General features: G+C 41.8%; 1 protein-coding gene across 1 annotated transcript in view; it reads right to left on the bottom strand.

Annotated features, from left to right (window-relative positions):
• The window catches only part of PAMR1 (peptidase domain containing associated with muscle regeneration 1), an 89,508-nt gene that overhangs the window by 6,848 nt on the left and 60,362 nt on the right, over positions 1-22,298 (bottom strand). The window contains exon 7 of the mRNA XM_080931662.1: positions 1,501-1,713. Within this exon, the coding sequence (XP_080787788.1) occupies positions 1,501-1,713 (213 nt within the window). The remainder of the gene's footprint in view (positions 1-1,500; positions 1,714-22,298) is intronic.

Here is a 22,298-nt window from a genome sequence, read left to right as displayed (position 1 = left end):
CAACTGCCTTGCACCTGGGAGATGCTTCTGTAGGACCTAGGAGTCCCCTCTGAAAAACTGTTCTTTCGAGGGGACTTGGGACCAGTGGCAGTTAATAGATTAGGGCCATCTGTTCATGGGAATGGTGTCAGCAAACTAGATCAGAGTGGAATAAAACTCAGAGTGAAGGATCCAAAATAGAGCCCACAGAGGGAATTAGGAAGTCCTTGTTTGAAACAAGACTTGCAGTGCCAATTATAAAGGAGTCTTGAGTAACCAACCACTCCTTGTCCCGTCTCTGCAATGAAGGTCCCTAGCAGTCACCAGAGGACAACTCAGAGCCCAGTTTCAATACACTGAAATCTTTTTTTTTTCTTCCAGGGAAAACGAATCCTTCCCATCTCTCTTTTCCAATCTAGCGGCCAACATTTGTCTAATTAGCAACTTAGAGTACTTTGGTTGTATTAATTTGTAAGAGAAAAGTTGACAAAAAACTCTCCAAGGACATATGCAACACCGTTCCCATACTTAATGAAATAAAACATCAGGCCTTGTGCTGGGAGGATGAAAGTTGCTTCTGGCAAAAGTCTAAAGTGATTTATCCCTTTCATATTTATCCCTTTTTTCCCTTTCATTCCTTTCCCTGTGATTCAGGTTGTTGACAAACACCCAGCAGAGAGGGTGACTGGTAGGGCCAATGGTCTTGACAATCTAGGACACAAGCACACTTTCCTTCTCAGTAAAGAAGGTGTCAGCCTGAAACAACCAACGAATAAAGCCAGGGCAAAGCTGCACCTGCACTGTGGAGGGCTCTAACTCCCTACACAATGGTCCAGGGTTTTTTGCTTCCAACCTATATTTTAGATGTTACTTCCGAAATGGCTTGCCTTGAGCTTACCATAAGACAGATGTTTCCACTTCCGCCTATACCTACTTCTTTATCCTGTCTTTCATCTGGAATATCATCCCAGCTCTTCCTAGCATCCTTAAGTCCCTCCTGACTACGGCCAGTCCTACCAACCTCACACTATCACCTCTATTCTGGGAACACTGATCTCTCTCTGTTTTCCAAAATACTCATTCATTTATTAGAGGTTTGAAGGTCTCTTACCTTTGGTTCTAGCCATCTACATCTGTAGAATCCCCTCATATAGGTGACCAGGTAGGTACATGAGCTTGTTGGCTCTTTTATTAAAGACAATACAAAAACAAATGTTGCAAACATTTTGGCTTGCAACGTCTGTCACTGGATTTCCATATCTAAAACCCAGCCTCTGCATCTTCCCCAAAGATGCTCTTCTCCATCATCTTAGATAAGATGAGAGTGAGGTCGTTTTGGGATCCAGGAAACAAGACATTGTGTTTTGAAAAGATATTCTCCAAGCCAGGAGTTACATATAGTTTAAGGATGAGCCTACATGAAAACATTATTCCAGAGATTTAAAGCAAGCATCCATGGGAGCTGTCAAAAATTACAAATGCTATGCACATCTGTAGAATCCAGAAATGACTGTGAGTTACCTTTCATGCACACAGGCTGCTTTCCTGACCACTCTCCATTCTGCTGGCAAGTTCTTTTCTCGTTGCCACTTAGAACATATGAGCCATTACAAAAGAAAGACACAACTGTGCCAATTTTTACTTGGTGCTCATTGAGAAGTCCAGGGCCTCCTGTGATTTTCTTGTACCCATTGACTGGGTCCCCAAGGTCTGAGCAGTTTCTTTCTTCAAGGACTAGAAGAGAAAGGATAAGAGGGGAGGGAAGAACTGTTAAAAGTCTGAGTCATCCAGTTTTAGAATAGATTCTTTTCACATTTCATTGAATTAAAAATACACTGACAGGGAGCCTGCTAACAGCAGTGCTTAGAAGAGTCTCCCAGAGAAAATTCATTGTGAAGAAGCATGTGTTAGGCATGTCATCTGCTTGTTTCATGACTTATTCTTAAATGGAGAAACCATTCATTGGAAATATAATTAAGTCTGACACTAAATCTGGGCCCTAGATGATATTTGTTTATTTCTTTCTCAAACTGCAGAAACCGGGCAAGTCTGAACAAATGTAAATATGGCACCCAGATTTCTCAATCAGTATATGGTTATTATTTTTGATGGTGGTGTTCTATATGTTTCATCTCCTAACACTTAGGCAATTAGCCCACACTCCACCATTTTTCTACTTATGGTGGTGTGTTCTCAGGAAGTAGAATTGATTTGAAACAAGAGTGTATATCTAAAATGGATTTAGACTTTCAATTTCAACTCCACAAGAAAGAAAATGGTTTGCTGAAACTTTTAGTTAAAAAAAAAAAAAAAGCAACCAAACAACAACAAAACAGCCAGAGTACAGGGTTTGGGGTGCTGCAGGAGAGATAACTCAGGAATTGAGAGCACTGGCTGTTCTTCCAGAGGACTGGGGTTCCCAGCATCCACATGGTAGCTCCCAACTGTCTGTAACCTCTATTCCAGGAGCCCTCAGCAATCAGGCATGGAAATGGTTCACAGGCATAGATGCAGTCAAAGCACCACAACACAAAATAAAATCAAACAAAACAACACTATGCAATTGTAGCTCTAACAGCCTTCCCCCATCTCCAAACAGTCTTTTACCTGCACACTTAGCAATCATTACAAAGAAATTTCTATTCTTTTGTTACGGCCGGACAGAGACTTAAAGTCAAACAGGGCATCAGCAGCTATTCAGAAAGTGTTACCTGCAGCCTGGAAGTATCTCATTAATCGTCTTAGACTATGGCAGAACAATGAATATAAGCAAGGATGTGTGTGTGCCACATGAGTGCCTTCTGCAAGCCATGTGAGAAGAAGGGGATCAAATAACTACATTTTTGAGAGCCACCCACAGAACCTAGGTTCACTGTAAAACAAAACATGAGCCATCTCTCCAGCATCTATCCCTTCTTTTCTGTCATTTCTTCCCAGGCACAGACTCACTCCCCTGGAACAGTCTCCAAGCAATTGTACACTCAACAGGCCTTGTTCCCTAGAACCTCCCCAATCACCTTCCCAGCAACAAGCTTATATGCGCCCACACACGAAGAGGATTTCCATTTGGACAACACCTCTAAATTATTCAAAAATCAAAAATCAAATACGTATTGTTTTTACATGCCACTTGGGAAGATTTCTAGAGCTAGGCAAATGAGTGTCTTGACCTTCTTGGAAGACTGTCCATGGGCCATATGGTAATAGGTCAGGCACAGGCTGTGTGCCTTGGGGGTTATGTGATACAATCGAGTCCTCTTGTGAGCAAATCCTAAGCTCCTATTATGAATGGAAGGAACGGGACCTCACTGAGTGAGCTGTTCAAAAATGCTAAGATGCCGTAACAAGGACATGCAGTTCTAACCGTCAAGTGGACTCAGCAAACCTCAGTGATGTGTTTTGGGGATGGCACTGGTGTGGGATAAACAGGCAGAGGAAGCATCAAGCGAGGCCACCTTCATCCAGTACGAATGCTTTAGCTCTGAACGCACAGCAGAAAGTCCACTGCTGGGGCTTGGAGGCTCTAATGAAGGCAGTGTATCCCACACCCATGTTCAAACCTGTGGACTTAGTCATAGCATGGAAACTGGGAGATCTTAAGTCAAGTTACTGACCTTTAAAATGACTCAAGACTGAGATGCTTAGATCTGTGCTTCCATATAATAACATTTAGAGTTTGGAGTTGACAAGTACTGCTTTGCCTACATGGGACAGTTATTTATTTGGCCCTGACCCATGACAACTAGACAGTAGCTTTTACCTAAATCTATGCCCAATTTGTTGATGTAGGAGCTGGAGTTTTGTAAGAGCATTTACAAGTGCTATTCTTCATCTATTTTGAGCTTTGCTTGTGGCTGAGAGAGAAAGAGGGTGGTATTAAGGCTAGTCCTGAAACACAGAGAACTAAACATCTAAACTGTAGCCACATCAGCTTCATCAGAAAGTAAAAAATCCTTCCTGCTGATGGTTTGGACAGGTAAGCCTGAGAGCTGGCTTTTCTTACTTTGGAAGAAGGCATTTTCATGGTCTGATACTCTTGCATCCTGATTTGTCATGGGCTAGGCCCTCAGGGTGTGCACAGCTGTTACATTTACTGTGGGTTTGAACATGGAGAAGTTCTTGAACTTTTGGAGAAAATATAGATTTATGGTTTTCAAGTCATTTGCTTCTCTCACTGGGAAAGCTTTAAAATAAGAATGAAAGAGAAGCTAATTTGGAATATATCGCCACCTCTACCCAGGATGTGAGAGTGTGACTCTTTTCCCATAATTTTTCAGTGTATACATTTTCCCAAATAACATTTGTCAAATCAGATCATATGTAATATTTACATATAGCACACCTTGCTTCTGAACTAAGAAAAGCCACAGGTACCAGAGCAGCTGAAACTTGGTGAGACCTTAAGATGGAGAATTCTGAGATCATGTGGTATATTTTTTCTATATATAATGTCACCAGGATGGAGCTAAGCATACTTCTAAGTGAAGTTTCACTGAAGTGAACGGTTGGTGCCTCCCTCAAAATTCTTCTGTAGAGATCTTAACTACTTCCGTGTGCAATACTCAAAGGTGGGATGCTGAGAAATAATTGGATTGTGAGGATAGAACCCTTGAGTGATAGTATTGCCTCCCTAAAATGGAATCCAGAGCGTTGTTTCCCCTCAATCCCTTCATGTAAGGAGATGATTGAACAACAAGATTGAACACCTATAAATTAGAAAGTGGGTCTTTACTAGACAAATCATCTAGATGCTAGTGTCTTGATCTTGGACTTCCTAGCCTCTATAACTATGAGAAATAAACATTAGTCAGTGTGTGCCATTCCATTAGCAGCCTCAACTGACCAAATTGAAAGACAAGACCATGTTACTGAAAATCAAGAGAAACACAGACCAAAGAAGGAGAGTCATAAAGCTCTAGATAATGTTGTTACTTTAAAATGTAACTATGCCAAATATTCTCAAGGAAACTAAGGACAAGATGGATAAGTTTAGCAGAAAACTATAAGCCTAAAAATATAACCACAGGAAACGTCTAAAATGGAAAAGTACAATGATGAAATAAAAGATTCAGTGGATAATTTAATAGGAAATCTGATGAGGCTGACAAGTACTAATAAGCTGAAAGAATACTTACATGAAAAGAATCATAAGGAAGCCTAAATGGCCAAAAAGGTGAAAATGGATAGGAAAATAAATAAATATGTATGTAAATTGATGTCCCTGCATGAGAGGAAATGGAGACTGGGACAGAAGCAATAATGAGCTTCCAAAAGCCAGTAGACTCAGACTTCCGGGTACCACATGCAGTGTCTCTTCTCTTTAACCGCTTTAATCCTGCATACTGAAGCCTTAAATTCTCACTCCTATACCAAACAATACCTGGACATTGTCTCCTCTCTCCTGTTCCCTGCATTTTCCAAAACTGCATTCCTACTTAAGATGCTTTTGAAGAGAGTCTTAAGACTTGGTCTGTCGACCATTGTTTCTCCTCATTTAGACATCCCCCTGGTGGGTACACAGACCTTAGCATCTCATGCAGTTTCAAAGCAATCTCCAATCCTCCATGTGTTCTCTTTTTAGAAACCTTTGTATCTCCCCAATTGGACAGATTCATGAGTCTTTTCTGTTTGATTTTTTTCTAAGGGCTTTATGTTTCATTTCACCCCAGTGCTACAAATACTTCAGACAAAGCCAATAGAGAATTTAAAATATCTCTATCTCTGGCATAAAGGAGCTAGAAGTCCTGCTTTGCTAAGTAGAACACCCCATGATTAATAGTAAATAGCACATTGCCTTGTTCTTTTTGATACCCAGCCTGAGAACAGAAACACATTAAATTGAGCATGTCCTTATATGCTAATTCATGAACAAAACTGTCACCAGAGGGGCACTTCTCTGGAATATTGTTTCAGATGAACATTTAATGACCTTCTATATTCTTAGCCTCTACGTCCCCAAAGAGCACTGTATGAGGTGGTTTGTTATGGGGCCATTTTACCAGCACACATGTTACAGCTTTGTAACTACTCTCATCTTGAATTCTACAGGTTCTTTGTATTCCTGTACCAATACAAAGGACCTGCCTTGGGTTCTCCAGGTGTGTCATGCTGCTTATAGCTGTCACCTGCATCCTTCATTGAACTGTCTTTGGGGGTGAGAACTAGCTTGCCCAACTGAAGAGAGATGAAAATTTCCTTGATTTTGTCTCATTTTTTACTCAAACAAAGGTTTGCCAATGGATGGGCATATCCTTTGAAGTGTAATTTTTGCCTCTCAGACCCCTGTGGGATCAGGCCAAACTTGTAAACGCTCTTGGCTGAGTTCTTCACCTTCTGTCTTCTTTGGTTCCCTTATTGTCTGATCCTGGGAATGCTTCATTTAACAAAAAAACAAGTCCCAAATGCTTGCTCCAGGATAAACTAGCCTGAGGTGGCATTGCTGTTTTCTAAGCCCCTGGTACCAGGGCTTCTCATGCCTTCCTTTCTTAGCTCCTTATCTTATCAATGATAGGAGCCCAATAAGGCAATGTCACAGAGCCATCAGCATGGCTATGTAATGAAGAATACAGATAGGAAAACAACAGGTAGACCCTTAGAGAAGGGCTTCTGTCTCCAAAAACAATCTCATGCTCAAAGCCAGATCCATTCCAGCCAAGCTATTGTCTATGAAGAGACCAGGTAGTGCAGACAATGGGATTTCTCAAGATGAATAACAAGGACTTGCTCAGGATTCTCCCTGATGGCTTCATGCTGTCTACCTCACGTGATTCTGTATAGCCTGTGGCATGAAGAAGCCTCCTGCAATGACCAATACTGAAGTTCCAATTATAGATCTGAGTGCTGTATTTAAGTTGATGTAAAGCAGATACAGTTACACTGTTTTTCTCCCTTCTGATTAGTACAGTAAGAATCACCACTGAGAGCCGAGATGACCAAGGTCAGAGATCTAGTGGACATGAAGATGGCAGCATTATACAGAATGCCACAACCTTATGGTGTTGTCTCCAGGAAGAGTGGTTCTTTGCTACACACTAACAACAGCACTTTCTGGTGTCCTCTGGGCCAAGTCTATGACAGAAGTTCACACTGCAACTGCCTCACCGTTCCCTGATAGTTAGCAGGCCCTGAGGCAGAGCTTGGAAAGACAACCTGCCCTCTCCCCTTATATCATTATCAAATGATATTCCTGTCCATAAAGTAAATATATTTTATGAATGAATCTAAATTTTTAATGTGACATACTAATCTTCTATGAATATTCATTTATCACTTTCCTTTGGCTTAAATCTCCAAGCTGTGAGTTCAGATTTTTAAGAAAAACTGGTTAGAAAGCTGCTCAAGAACAAAGAGCCACTTAGTTTGTCTTTGCAAACTCTGTCATGTCCATCTTTGGAGGACTGAGGAAGTGCTGATTGATCACATAATGTTTAACAAGTGACCGCACCCAGGTATCCTTTAAAAATAGTTTTACTGTCTCAAAAATAAATAATGAATATAATGCATTGTGATGAGTCTACTTCATTCCCTCCCTCCATTTTCTTCCCTATTCCCTAACCCCACCATTTCCCTCCTATTTTATTCTCCCCCTCCTCCTCCTCCCCTCCCTCTCTTCCCCCCTCCCTTTCCCTCCCTCCCTCTGTCCACTCCTCCTCTCAAAGCTAGATAGTGCTACTTGTATGTGCCCAAGTACAGAGCCATCTACTGAAGCATGGGTAGCCTTTCAGGGGCTGCATCCCTGGATAAAACTGATTTTTCTCTAACCAAACAAGTGAAAGATCTCTATAACAAGAACTTCAAGTCTCTCAAGAAAGAAATGGAAGAAGACCTCTATAAATGGAGAGATTTCCCATGCTCGTGGATTGGTAAGACTTAGTAAAAATGGTCATTCTACCAAAAGCAATCTATAGATTCAACTCAACCGCCATCAAAATTCCAACACAGTTCTTTAAAGACATGGAAAAAACAATTCTCAATTTTATATGGAAAAGCATAAAATCCAGGATAGCAAAAAAATCTTTTTTTTAAAGATTTATTTAATGTATATGTGTACACTGTAGCTGTCAGACACACCAGAATAGGTGTCAGATCGCATAACAGATGGTTGTTAGCCACCATGCAGTTTCTGGGAATTGAACTCAGGGCCTTTGGAAGATCAGTAAGTGCTCTTAACCAGCCCCAGCATATGCAATTCTTAATAAAGGAAATTCTGGGGGAATGATTTTCTCCGATCTCCATCTGTACTACAGAGCAATAGTGACAGAAACTGCATGGTATTGGTACAGAAACAGACATGGTGATCAATGCAATGAAATTGAAAACCCAGAAATAAAACTTACACACTTACAGTCACTTGATCTTTGACAAAAAATCCAAAATATACAATGGAAAATAGAAAACATCTTCAATAAATGATGCTGGTCTAACTGGCTGTCTGTATTAAAAAAATGAAAATACACTTGTATTTGTCACCTTGCACAAAGCTCAAGTCCAAGTGGATTAAGGACCCCAACATAAAGCCAGATACACTGAATCTAACAGAAGAGAAAGTGGGAAAGAGCCTGGAACTCATTGATGAAGGAGAATTTTCTAAGCAGAACTCCAATGGTTCAGGCTCTAGGATCAAGAACTGATAAATGGGACCTCATGAAACCCAAAAGCTTCTGGAAGGCAAAGGACATAGTGAATAAGACAAATTGGCAACCTACAAATTGGGAAGAAAATCATCACTCACTTCACATCTGCTAGAGGGCTAATATCCAAAATATATAAAGAACTCAAGAAGCTAACTTCCTAAAAACCAAACAACTAAATTAAAAAGTTGGGCATAGAACTAAACAGAGGATTCACAACAGAGGAAACTCAAATGGACAAGACGCACTTAAAGAAATGTTCAAAGTCCTTAGTGATCGGGGAAATGCAAATCAAAACAGTTTTGATATTCCGCCATACACTAATCAGAATGGCTAAGATCAAAAACCCAGGTGACAGCACATGCTGGCAAGGATGTAGAGAAAGAGGAACACTCTTCCATTGATGGTAGGACTGCAAACTGCTACAACCACACTGGAAATCAATCTGGAGGTTCCTCAGAAAATTGGAAATAGCTCTACCTGAAGACCCAACTATACCATTCTTGGGTATATACTCTAAAGATGCCCCGTTATACCACAGGGGCATGTGCTCTACTATGTTCATAACAGCCTTATCTGTGATAGCCATCAGCTGGGAACAACCCAGATGTCCCACAACAGAAGAATGGATACAGAAAATGTGGTTCGTTTACACAATAGAATACTATTACAAAGACATCATGAGTTTTGCACACAAATTGATGGAGCTAGAAAAATATCATCCTGAGTAAAGTAACTCAGATCTAAAAGGACCCAAATGCTATGTACTCATTAATGAGTATTAGCCAGAAAAGTACAGAATGCCCAGGATACAGTTCACAGAACTCAAGGTTAACAAGCTAAAGAGAACAAGTGAGGATTCCTCAATCCCACTTGGGTAGGAGAAGAAAGCAACCACAAGGGCGAAGGGAAGAAAAGAGCTGAGTGGGTGTGGGAGGGAAACAGGAGAGAAGACCTGAGGGCCAGCAGAAAGAATGAAAATATATAACCCGAGGGGATTGGAGGGGGATTCTCTAGAAGGTACCAGAGACCTAGGAGGTGAAAGACTCTCAGGACTCAAAGGGAGGGACCTTAGATGAAATGCCCAACAATGGGAAGAGGGGACTGGTAGAGTCCATCTCCAATAGAAAGACAGTGGAGGCATCAAGTAGAAGAGTTAGGCTGCCATCCCTCAGCCAAAAGCTTGACCCAGAATTGTATCTGTCTAAAACAACTGCACGAACAAAAATGGAGAAGAGACTGAGATAAAAGATGTCCAGTGACAGGCCAAAATTAGAATCCAGCTCAAGGGGAGGCTCCAAGACACTGATGCTATGGTGGGCTTACAGACAGGAGCCTAGCCTGGCTGTCCTCTGAGAGGCCCAGAAAGCAGCTGACTGTGACAGATGCAGATACTTACACCCAACCAGTGGACTGAAGTTGGGGACCTCTGTAATTGAACTAGGGAAAGGCTGGAAAAAGTTGAGGAAGAGGGCAACTCCATAAGAAGACCAGCATCCTCAACTAACCTGGACCGCTGAGATCTCTCAGACACTGAGCCACCAACAAGGCAGCACACACCAGTTGATCTGAGGCCCTGGACACATATGCAGCAGAAAACTGCCTGGTCTGGTCTCAGTGAAAGAAGATGTGCCTAACTCTCAACAGACTCGAGGCCCCAAGGAGGGTAAGGGGGAGATATCCTCTTGGAGACAAGGGGACCATCAGCCATCGATAGCTTCTCAGCTGGGGTAGAACTTCATGAGCACTTCTCCCATCCATGCTGGGCATTGACCAGCTTGATTTTGTGCAGGTCCCATGTAACTGCTGTGAGTTCATGTGTAAAGACAGACTTTTTTTTTTCACTTCAAAACCAGACATACAAGTGGTGTTGGTTCCAGCTTATTCTAAAGGCACGTGTGCCCAGTCTCTCCTCAGCCTCACTTAAGCACTTGCAAATAAAAAGGATTCACGGCATCCACCAAGTTATTCTTTGTGATAGCCATCGCACATTCTCTGGGTCTGAATTTTACCAAGCAAAATCTTTGTCAGTGAAGTAAATCCTAAGCCAGGCCTGGTAGATTCCCAGGGACTGAATAGGGGAACACTAAACGTCCAAGACTAGCCTGGGCTATAGCAGAGGTTCAGTGTCAGCCCAACGTAAACCCTGCCTCAAAATTAAAAATGAAAGTGTCTGGCCATATGGTCTAGTAGCAAAGTGCTTCCCCAAGCACATATGAGATCCTACATTTAACCCCCAGTCCTGTAAAAATAAAGAAAAATTTCAGTAGTTCAATAAGATGTTAAAGGGCTGTCACTGTAAGAAACTCAGTATCATGTCTTTAATCTAACTGACTCCACTCCTTCTGACAGAGAAAAACAAGATACAAGTGAGGATGGAGAAGTAAATATACATACCTTTCTCATTAGCGCCAGGTTGCCTGTGACTGATGCTTTTATTCTAAAATCGCATCAAAAGATAGCATGCTATCTTTTAGGTAAGGTAGCCATGGAGGCTTTAGGTCAACTTGAATAGGGTGCAAAGGACTTCAGGAAGTACTAGCTAATAACAGAAGTTGTTATTTGGGAGCAACAAAGACTCACTGCATTCGGTAAAATTGCTGGAACTGCCTTGATACCACGTAGCCAGCTGTGTGGTGTGAAAGGAAGCTTCTGAATCTACAGATAGAGAGCCAAATAAAATGAACGCAGATTCGAAGTTGGATGCTCTGCCCAGAATGAGTACTGGAGACTGGTCATTAGAATTTCCAGTTTTATCACATTTGTGTCATCTCTAAGGTACTGGACAGTGGCAGCCACTTAGCCAGGGCATGTGCTGTAAGCAGTGCAGTGTGACCAGTGTATCAGGCACAAGTCCACAGTGCAAAGATGAGACATTGAGAAAAGACTTAGAAACTCTTCCCTGTGAGAGAAGCACCTATGTACCACACTGTCCGGCATTTTGAATAATCTTTAAGATGCTATCAAGTCCATTGAGAGACAATATTGACTCTCTCCACGAGTATTGCTGTGGCCTCTACTCATTCCTATGACCTTAAAAGTCTGTGTGTATCTACCTATCTTAATATCTACATACCTACCTATCTACTTCATCTGTCTATGTATCTATCTGTCTGTCTATCATCTATCTATCTATCATATATCTATAATCCATCATCTATCTGTGTGCTTGCCTGTCACATGTGTATATGTGCACACATTAAAAAAATCTCAAATCTAATAGGTCTTTTTAATCAACAATACAGATGTTTCATGTTTTGAGTACCCTTCAAATAACAAAACCCCAAAACACATACAACCACTTAACATTCATTAAAGGTTATCCAATATTTTAGAAGCCTAAACAGATGATGATCTATCTAATTTACTAACCATCATAATTCTATCCCTTATCAACTGACACCCAAACATCACTTTTAAACCACACAATGTCACTCCTTCCCCCTAAATGATTCATGTCCATTTCATAACACAAAACAAACTCACTTTATTCCTTAAGTCCCAATAATCTTTACATTGTCACTACTGTTCAAGAACTCAAAGTATCTTCTGAGACTAATACAACATATGAGCCACTGTGCAATCAAAAGGTTCTATACATCTAATATCAGCATAGAGTAAACATTTCCATGGAAAAGAGAGGTGGAACCAGAGCAAGACCAAAACCCAGTACAGCAAAAGTCAACCACTGTAGTTTTGTGTAGTATCTGGGGAATGTTCTTTATGAGCTCCAAGAGGCTTAAGAAGGCCTGGTCCTGTAGCCTTCTGGTTTATAGCTCTCATGGCCACATGATTGGCTCTCCGTCCTCCAAACTTCATCACCAGATGGGGTTCCCAGTTGCAGTCATTTAAATGTGTGTGTGTGTGTGTGTGTGTGTGTGTGTGTGTGTGTGTGTGTGTGTGTATTACATAAAGAGAGAAAGAGTGTGTTTGTATGTAAAACACACACATGTATACACACACACAGGATATAGAGCAGAAAGAAATTCAGGTCAGAATAAAATAAATGTTTACATCTCTAGATAAACTTGTGGTGACTTGTGGCTAATCTCTCCTCACCATCTTTTTCTAATTTTTATCCTAGTTTGCATTCTACTTATTATCTTAAACTAATTATTATGTATATTCTTCTTGATTTCACAAATGGTCTATAGTGAATCACAATATAATGTAGGAAGAAGTGCATTTGCCTTTTGGAAAATATTAGTCATAAAATATTTGTGAAAGCCAGGTTACCCACTGAGGAAATTTGGAGGTGGTATTCATTCTCCACAAGAGTTCCTGAGCATTAAACAACAAAGGACTCGGGCCCAACATTACTAGAAGTCATTATCCTGTGATCTTGCTGTGATCAGAGCTGGGTCAGCAGGGTATTCGTTTTAGTTCTTAGCATCCTCTTCAAATCTGCCCAATCTCATCATCACCAAAAGCAAGGAGACAGCTTGTGACAGTTTGGATTGTGTTTGGGAAAAGCATAATGTTCTCACTGAGGCTTTGTGAATTCTGAAACCCAACTTAACACAAAGCCAGTGCTCACAGACAAGTGGGTGGTGGCCTCTTTCTTTCTACACTTTTTCTTGTTGAGTTCACGCTTGACTTTGGTGCTTCTGGGCTAAAGCACATGTGTTGTACTCTCAAAGGTCATCATTAACCAGAAATAATGGCACCAACTGATTAAGAGACTTCACCAAAGTCTCTTTTTAATCCTTTCCAGCCAATAGAATTCTGTTTTTCATCCCTCTGTGGGTGTGAATGAGGTGCTACCCATGTGAAGTTATGCTTGGATGGCACACACTGCTGTTTCTTCATCCAGCAGCAATTTGGAGACTGGGGTTTAATTGGCTATTTGATCTTAATCAACATTGTCCTGGGCCTCTGGGACACTGTGTCTTTCAAATAGCTCTTTCCGGTGCTTGGATGGCCTATTTAAAAACTGCCCATGTCCAAGAACAGTCAACATTGACCAATTTTTCAGAACATCTTAGTTTAATTTCTTATTCCAAGTCAACCTGTCATAGAGTAAGTATTACTTACATGATCTGAGAAGCTCAATAGATCTGTTACTGTATCTGCTTATAGTTATAGTCTTTTTTAGTTTTTCCCAAATTTTAGAGATTATATTTTTTAGTCATCATTAAGATGTATATAGACCAGGAAAGATAGCTCAGTAAGATATTTGTTATGCAAGTGTGAGGACCTGAGTTCAAGCCTCAGACTAGCAAAGTCAGTGAGAGACACTCTGAAAAAGAAGGTAGATATCTCCTGGAGAAGATACCTAAGGTTGACCTCTGACCCCTACAGGTACATCTGAACATGTCATATGTGCACAGACATATAAACACCACAGGTACACAGCATGCACACACAGAGAGAGAGAGAGAGAGAGAGAGAGAGAGAGAGAGAGAGAGAGAGAGAGAGAGAGAGAGAGAAAGAGAGAGAGAGAGAGAGAGATTCTACTGGGTGAAATATCTCCCAGTAGTTAGTAGTGCCAACCTTTCAAAGTACAAGAAATAATGAACATCCCTGGACAATTCTGGTGCTTAGCCGTGAGTGTGATGGGAATTATCTTGAAAAATGGTCCTGAGTTGCCTAGCACATTCAGTCCTTGGAGATTCTAGCCAGTGTCTGACATATAAGAGGCATTCAGTGCCCAATGTATTATGTTAGCACTGGGGATTCTGAAGTGGGAGGATCTTGAGCTCAAGGCCATCTTGGGATAGCTAGTGAGACTCCCATTCATTAGTCTTCACCACCACTACCAAACTTCTTGCTAGTGAAAGTCCTTGCCAGGAAATCTACATGTACCCTTTCCTCTGTACTAGGAAAGTGCTAAGGTTAAGAGTGTCTTATGGCTTTGTCAAAGGAGGAGACAACATGCATTATATCCCTCTGTCTTCCCCAGTATCCAGTTTAATGGGCACCCAAAATATTTCTAAATTAATCAGTAAAGGGACAGTTATCCAAGTATCTATTGTGCTGTAATGTTGATAAAATTGAGGGGATAAAATTACATGAAGCCCAGAGGCTGGGCTATGTTAAGAATAGACATGCTGAGTATAGAATTATACTCATTATAGATGCTGACATCTGTAATCCTAGTGCTTAGAAGCCAAAGGCAGGACTTCTGAGATTTATACATCACCCTGGGATATAGAATGAGTTCTAGGACCAGCCTGGGCTACAGAGTGAAATCTATCTAAGAAAATAGAATCTTAAAATATATAGAAAAAGTGAGGAAGTTCAGGAGCTAGTTTAGCCAGTTAAAGTGCCTGCCACAAAGGCATGCAGACCTAAGTTTGGATCCTCAGCACCCACTTACCATCTGAATATGGTAATGCACTTTGCAAACTCAGTACTTAGTGGGTGGAGATAGGCAGATCCCCAACATTCACAGGCTAGTCGATCTAGTCAAGAAGTGAGCTATTTCCATGACAAACCTTGTCTCAAATATATAAAGTGGAGAGGGATTGAGAAAGACACCAGATGTTGACTTCTGGACTCCACAGGTACATGTTCACCCATGCATATACTACATGAACATGCACACAGACACACAGACACAGACACAGACACACACACACACACACACACACAGAGAGAGAGAGAGAGAGAGAGAGAGAGAGAGAGAGAGAGAGAGAATGACACTTTTACCTTTTGATGTTGGGCAAAGAATGTTCTCACAGGCCGGCCTTCAAGAAAGACAGGAGTTTTGTGGCCTATGTCTAGGGCTGGAGTTCATCTGAGGTTGTGGCCACAGAAATATTTGTCTCCATTTCAGGTTAATTCTTTGGTGCCTCTGCTCTCAGTGGGCAGGCAGCCCATCCCAGCCCTAATGGATTACCTCTTAACCCAGGACCTACAGAAAATCTGCTCCTGCATTAAGTCCTGCCTCAGTGACCTCATATGCCAAAACAAAAGCCAAAGGACCAGGACAAGGAACAGGCAAATGGATACAGCCCAAGCAGCCTTCCCACGTGGTCTGTTCCATCCCATGTTTGTGGGAAGAGTTCATCTAGTGAGTAATTTCTATGTGGTCCCCCAGGCTTTGGGGGAACTCTGTTTGCTAAGTTCTGACTAACAAAATACTTTCCCCCCATCACATGAACTCTCCAGAACTTTACCCTGCATGAAACAAGAGACAGAAGGGAGGAAGAGCGGGGATGCAGAGTAGATGGGCATAATCAATGAATGATCAATGATCTATCTATGCATGTATAGACATATCACGTACTAGTACATTAACTATATTTTAAGAGGGGGGAAAAGGGGAGGGAAAACTGTGGTCAGGATGTATTAAATGAAAGAAGAATCTGGTTTCAGTAAAAATTTTCAAAAATCTTTTAGATCTATAGGCAAGAACATTTAATTTAAAAATAAAATATTAGATTATAAAATGAAAAGAGAAAGGTCTATAGTATAGCCATTCTTTCCTTCATGTACCAAATCTTAGTAAGATTCTACCCCAATGCATCATTTACATTACTGTCATTACTCGTCATTATAAATAACGAGGAATATTTTAGTGATTTATTTACTGTAACTTTATAATAAATTTTAAATGGCATTTTAGTTAAATGGGGGTGTTGATAATCATAATTTGAAAATAATTGCTCCTCATACTCTGACTTACATGAATCACTAAGCTTCATCCCCGCAATAACCTAACATTATTTTTCTATGATTTCTAACTGGAAAATAGAAGCTCATAAATGTTAAATCACTCATTCAAGGCTGAGAAATGCAGACACACAGTCTGTCCAAAGCCATTCACCTTACACCTTTACCCTGGTGCGCACCATCTCCCATTAGAAAAGAATGTACCTATTTCCCATATTTCAGGAATAGAGACGTCTTTAGAATTGAGAAAAGGGTGGTGATTCTATTTTTAAGTTGCTCCACCTGCTTGTCTCTAGATATCTATATCAATCTCACCATATTCATTTACTTATCTAAGATGGGAGACACTGCTGCTGCCCTTGTCCATCTATGATGGAAGACATGGCTGCTGCCCACTGGGGTCTCCTACGTTCTCTTTGCATCAACACTCTTGTTTCCATGGACCCTCCCAAAGTTCCCAGTGGCTCATTCTGATGAGAAACTCTGGTTGCTGCTTTGAAGCTCAGGAATAATGTGAGCTTCTCATCCTGCCCTTTCTCCCTGGTCCTTGGGACAGACCAGTGGGAAACCTTCTGAGACTCCAAAATCCCCAATGAGTCTAGATTCACCGTTTTACTTTAATTGGGGAAGACCGATTCGTTTTGTTCCAAGCAGCGTCAGAACTTGCAGTGTGAACATTGTGACTGAGGATTTAGCCCATTTCATTGGCCTTCATTAGGATGCAGGGGGAGAGCCCAGCTCTGTCAACTGGGCCAGAGGAACAAAGGCAACATGGAAATTGGAGCAGGCGATGAATCTCTTACTCTCCACTTTTTCAAAACAAGATTCGGACCATTTACTAGAAGACCTGCTTTGTCCTTGTGCTCTATACAATGAAACAGGAACCCTCAGAGGAAAGAAAGGGCCTTGGTTTCTCACACGGTGGCCCAGGGATCCTGGAGGTCATTGAGGGTGTTGGCAGGAGGCTAGCTGGGCCTGAGGTCTAAGGAGGGGCCATTCCTCCCAGTTAGGTTTCTGAGAAGGTCACTGGGGAGTAGGGGAAACATTGCCATCTTGGGAAAAGGTTTGGGAAGGTGAGACTGGGAGGGTAACATCTACAGGCTACTCTGTCCGAAGCTTTGGCATCCTCCAGACCACTGGAGTGAAGTCAAACCTGATGAATCTAATCAGGAACTCTCCTCAGACCAAGGGGTTCCTTTGAGTAGGAATCCATTTCCAGTCTGAGGAGAACAGCATCTTGTTTCTGAGACACAGGGCCCAGTTGGTATTCTGAAGAGCGGTGGTTGCACGAACAGATCATCCTGTAGACTTGGTGCAACAGTGGGAAAGGCCCATTAAAGGAAAACTAGTGACTTATGGTCAAGGCAATGACATGTCAAGCCGGGTGGAACCACAGCATTCCAAGCTACCCCAAGTATAAAGATTTAATCTCGATGGATTGGCCAATCTGCTGGCTAAGGACCATTTTAGGAATGCATATTTCCTAAAGGCAGGCTCACTTTAAACTGTGCTAAAGAAATAGGGAACAATTACCCCTGTAATGAGTGTTTATACTTTTTCCTTCCCAGAACCCTAGCATACTCTGTAGAAGAGCACACAGTCTGCCTGCTTTTCTGAATCACTCACAAAGCCCGGCCTCTATTTAATGCCTTTTCCAACCATGCTTTCCCTAACACTGGGGCTTCATTCTCTCTCTAACCCCACTCTGTACTGTGTCTACTGCCAGGGCTGCCTCCATGCTGGCTGGCTTAACTCTCTCTCTCTCTCTCTCTCTCTCTCTCTTTCTATCTCTATCTCTATCTCTATCTCTATCTATCTATCTATCTATCTATCTATCTATCTCTGTGTCTCTCTGTCTCTCTGTGTCTCTCTCTATCTCTATGTCTCTCTGTATCTCTTTGTCTCTCCATCTCTCTCTGTCTCTGTCTCTTTCTGTCTCTCTCTCTCTCTCTCTCTCTCTCTCTCTCTCTCTCTCTCTCTCGCTTGCTCTCTCTCTCTCTCCTTTCTTTTGTTTTTCTCTTCTCCATTCTCCTCCTCTTGCCTGATCTGGAATTTTTTCTTTTAAACTCTAATAAAATTGTCCTCTTTGAATAAATATTGGCTTTGCTTGACTTTCAAACTTCTCCTGGCTTTTAATTCTTTAATCAACAGAGAAAAGGAGTCCATTCCTACAACTCTAGATAATATCAGATTGGCTAAAAGCAAATCTTCTAGTGCCCTTTTGGCAATGTCTCTCAAAAATATAACTATGTATGCTCTCTGAACAAACAGTACAGCATCTGGGAATCAGATCACAGGTGAACAACAAAATAATGTAAGGATATGGATTATGGCCCCCTTCATAATAACAAAATATTTAGAACAATATTAATTCCATCTAAGGAATTAAATGAATGCATATTTTCATATTCACTGTAGAATAGTCAGCAATTATTTTGTATGGGGAAAAGCCTATAACACGGTCACTGGCAACTTATTGAAAGTTCATATGCGTGCTTTAGTCTGCTTTTTTAAAATTAGGGTCTCCCCATTTTGTTACTGCTGACACTGGGACCAGATAACAGCAGCAGGATGTTTCCTGTGTCTTGAAGGATGATCAGCAGCATCCCTCTGCCCACAGGATGCATCATCACCAGTTTGCATCCAAGTTACCTTCTTCCAATGTTACCAAATGCCATCTATATGTGAAGATGGAGGGCAACTTCACCCCAGTTGAGAATCACTGATTTAAAGTATGATTTAAGTAACTAACTTATCTTTGCATATCTTAGAAAAATGCTGAGATAGACCTAGTGTTCCTCAAAGGGGATCCTCTGAAAACAAAGATGGCTGAGGGGAAAAAAATGCATTATTTTCATTTTATGCTTCTGAGATGTTCAACTACTTAAAATTAAAGGTGTATGATGTATGTATGTGTATTAATGTGCATACTAATGTGTATGCACAGGTCATGGGCACATGTGTAGAAAACAAAACATACCACCATCACCACCACCACATACGCAGACTGCATATACCAGGCCCACCAGCTTTCAGAAATTCTTCTGTCTCTACCTCTGATATCCTCTCAGGAGCACAGAGATTACAGAAATACACACTAATGCGTCTGGCTTTTTGTGAGTACTGGGGCATTAAACTGAGGTCCTTGCACTTGGGTAGGAAACACCTTATCCATGGAGCTACCTTGCAAGCCCCCATTTGACTTTGTACATCTATGTTTCTTCTGGTGTTGGGTGGAAGAAAATCTATTCTTATTCCACTGTCATTCATAGACCTAAGAGATGAGGACAATGACTAATGTCAAGGACTGTGTTTGGAGTAGTGGCATAGATGAACCTCATTTAGGGGAAAGGACTCAGAGGTTATCAATCACCTGGACTCTCACCACACTACCTGGTAATACCTGCATCTGAAATAACACGAACTATGTGAGAAATGTGTGATTTTGCCTCCTGGCTCTGAATTTGCTGAGGACCAGGTTTAAAGACACATCCATAAAGGACAGGACTCTCGTGCACGAGGGCTTTGAGGATCCTTGAAGCTGCTTTGAAAAACAGGTTTCTGGTCCAATTTGGGTATTTCGGGATTTGAAAGTTCTCCAAACGTTTGCTTGTGTTTCTTGTTAATTTTGGAAAGAATTCCCTCTGGGGAGATAGTTCCAGCCCAATGATAACCTCAGGGGGAAACAGAAGTGCCACCCCAATGGTTCTTGCTCTCCTTTTGCGCAGACTGGCATGAACAGTGCCTTTCTGTTCATAAACAAGGTAAACTGCCACGGCTGGAGTTTTGTGATGTCTCCCTAACTGAATGAGTTAGAATTCACCCCGAACTTCCTATCAAAAAAAAGCAGACCTAGATCTTCCTGAAAATAATAAAAATTTAACTTCCCTTACTGTTGTTAGCAAGTGACAGATGAGATGCCCACACTCAGCTCTTCACCCAGTTGCGACTACATGGTAGTGGGGGAGGGGGATGGGGAGGGGTTACAGTTTCTGAGCTGTATTGTGAAAATTGGAAATGGAGAATTAATTCCTTTGACCATCTCCCTAAGTGGCCGTGTTTTGCTTTCTGGCTTTTATCTATCTGTGGCTTTGTTGTTTGCAGTGCTGGGGGTCCATCCCCAAGCCTTTCACAGCTGGCAAATGCTCCATCACAGAGCTATGCCCCAGTCCGGCCTGGTATTTAATGCAATTTGGCATCATGTGTGAATCAAGCTACAATCCATGTGCCTTATGCTACAATATCACTTCATGATTCTTGTTTTCCTTTTGATAGAATAACTTTACTGAGAAATCCAGTTTTGACTCACAAGTTACCCATGCATAGTTTAGTCATAACTGTGGAACAATTTACTTTTCTCTCTGGATTTGAAACAGGCTTTTTAGAGGCTTCTCTGGTTTCTATGGTCATGTTTTTGCTTTTTCCTAGTGCTCCCTCTGTTTATCCAAACTCTAGCTAGTCATTCAGAAATAGAGCTTTCTTTCTTTTCTTTATTTCCCTTTCTGAATATTTCAGAGTTGGCCGTTGTGGAGATTCTAGACTGTATATAAAGATCCTTAAAACAAGGAAGGCGTCCACTCCTCTCAGCTGCCCCATGTAACACAGAAGCCTCAAATGAAGGAGGGTCCATGAGTTCCCATAACATTTTCTAAGCCTCTTACATTCAGGCCAGCTGTGCCAAACCAGGGTTTTTAGCAGGACACAAGGGCATGCTCAGAGACCCACTGTTGAAACCGCTTTCCCCATCTACGCTGTTTGTAAGGAATGATTACTGTAGTACCTGAAAGACGTATCAGCTTTCCAGACAGCAGAGGACAGGGCGTGCACGTGCTGGTTAGAAATGAGTAGAGCAGGCACTGTCGATTCCCTGCCCTGGAAGTCCTTCCTCCAGTTCTGATGCCCACCCCCTTTCGTTGTGTGGCCTGTATGTTTGCAGGAAACTGATCCTGGGTCCCTGTAACTGTACTGCACATCTGCTCAGGAAGCTAGGCATATGTTCTGGTTTCCTTCCCGTTGCTGGGATAAAGCACTCTGACCAAAAATAACTTAGGGAGGAAAGCTTTTATATATCTTACAGTTTTCGGGTCGCAGTATATCACGGAGGAAAGTCAAGACAGGAACTCAAGTCAGGAACCTGAAAGCAGGGTAGTTTGTTGTTCCACTTGGCATTACCTCCATGCAGGGACCTCACTTGAGGCTAAGGAAGTGCATCAGCAACCATGGAAGAGGCTACCTGCTGGCTCATGTGTATGCTCATGCCTGGCTAGCTTTTCTTAGCCCAGGAACAGCCCAGAGAATGGTGTCAAGCATAGTAGGCTGGGCTCTGCTACATGGATTAGCAATGGAAGCAATCCCCCCCTCCAGATATGCCCATAGAGCTATTTGATCTGGGTAATCCCTCTACTGAGACTCCCTTCTCAGGAGGTTCTAGGCTTTGTCAAGTTGACAGTCAAGCTGAGACAGCATGTCTGAGTCACATTTCCTTCCCTCCCCAAGGCAGCCTTGGCTACTGACTAATTGCTATGTTGCTAGACAAGCCCAGTGCCCATGCCTTTACTTCATTGGCATTTCCTATTTCACCATCACCAAGCACTGGGCTTCTGATTTTTCTTGAAATTGCTTTTCACCTGACTTCTTTCCATTTCCAGGCCAGTTCTCTCAAGCCAGAACAGCACCTCTGGGAAGCTTGTCCTTACAGCCTTACTTCCACACATCCACCTCTGGATCCTTGCCTAGGACGTCCTGCTTCTCTGCTTGTCCTCAAGCCTCTATTCTTGCTCTGCTCCTCTCATCCTGCGTGTTTCTCATCACAGGGTGATAGATGTAAACAGTGTCTCTATAATTTTAGGTCTCAAATGTTTGTTAGAAAACACATTGTACACATCTTGGTTACCAGAAACCATAACGCATAATTTCTGATCATGCTAGTGAAGTTCTTCTCTGTCAATGGCATGATCTTCAGCACCACACAGCAGGGCTGGGCAGTTGTGGTGTCATTGTACACATGATACTTCCCAAGACAAAGGACATGCCCTGCTAAATGTATGCTTAAACTTAGTGGGTTCAAGTTTC

This window comes from Micromys minutus (assembly GCF_963924665.1).
Source record: "Micromys minutus genome assembly, chromosome: 17".
In the NCBI taxonomy this organism is placed as follows: Eukaryota; Metazoa; Chordata; class Mammalia; order Rodentia; family Muridae; genus Micromys; species Micromys minutus.
The sequence above is the reverse complement of the archived record's forward strand: the minus strand, read 5'-3'. Positions and strand labels throughout refer to the sequence as shown.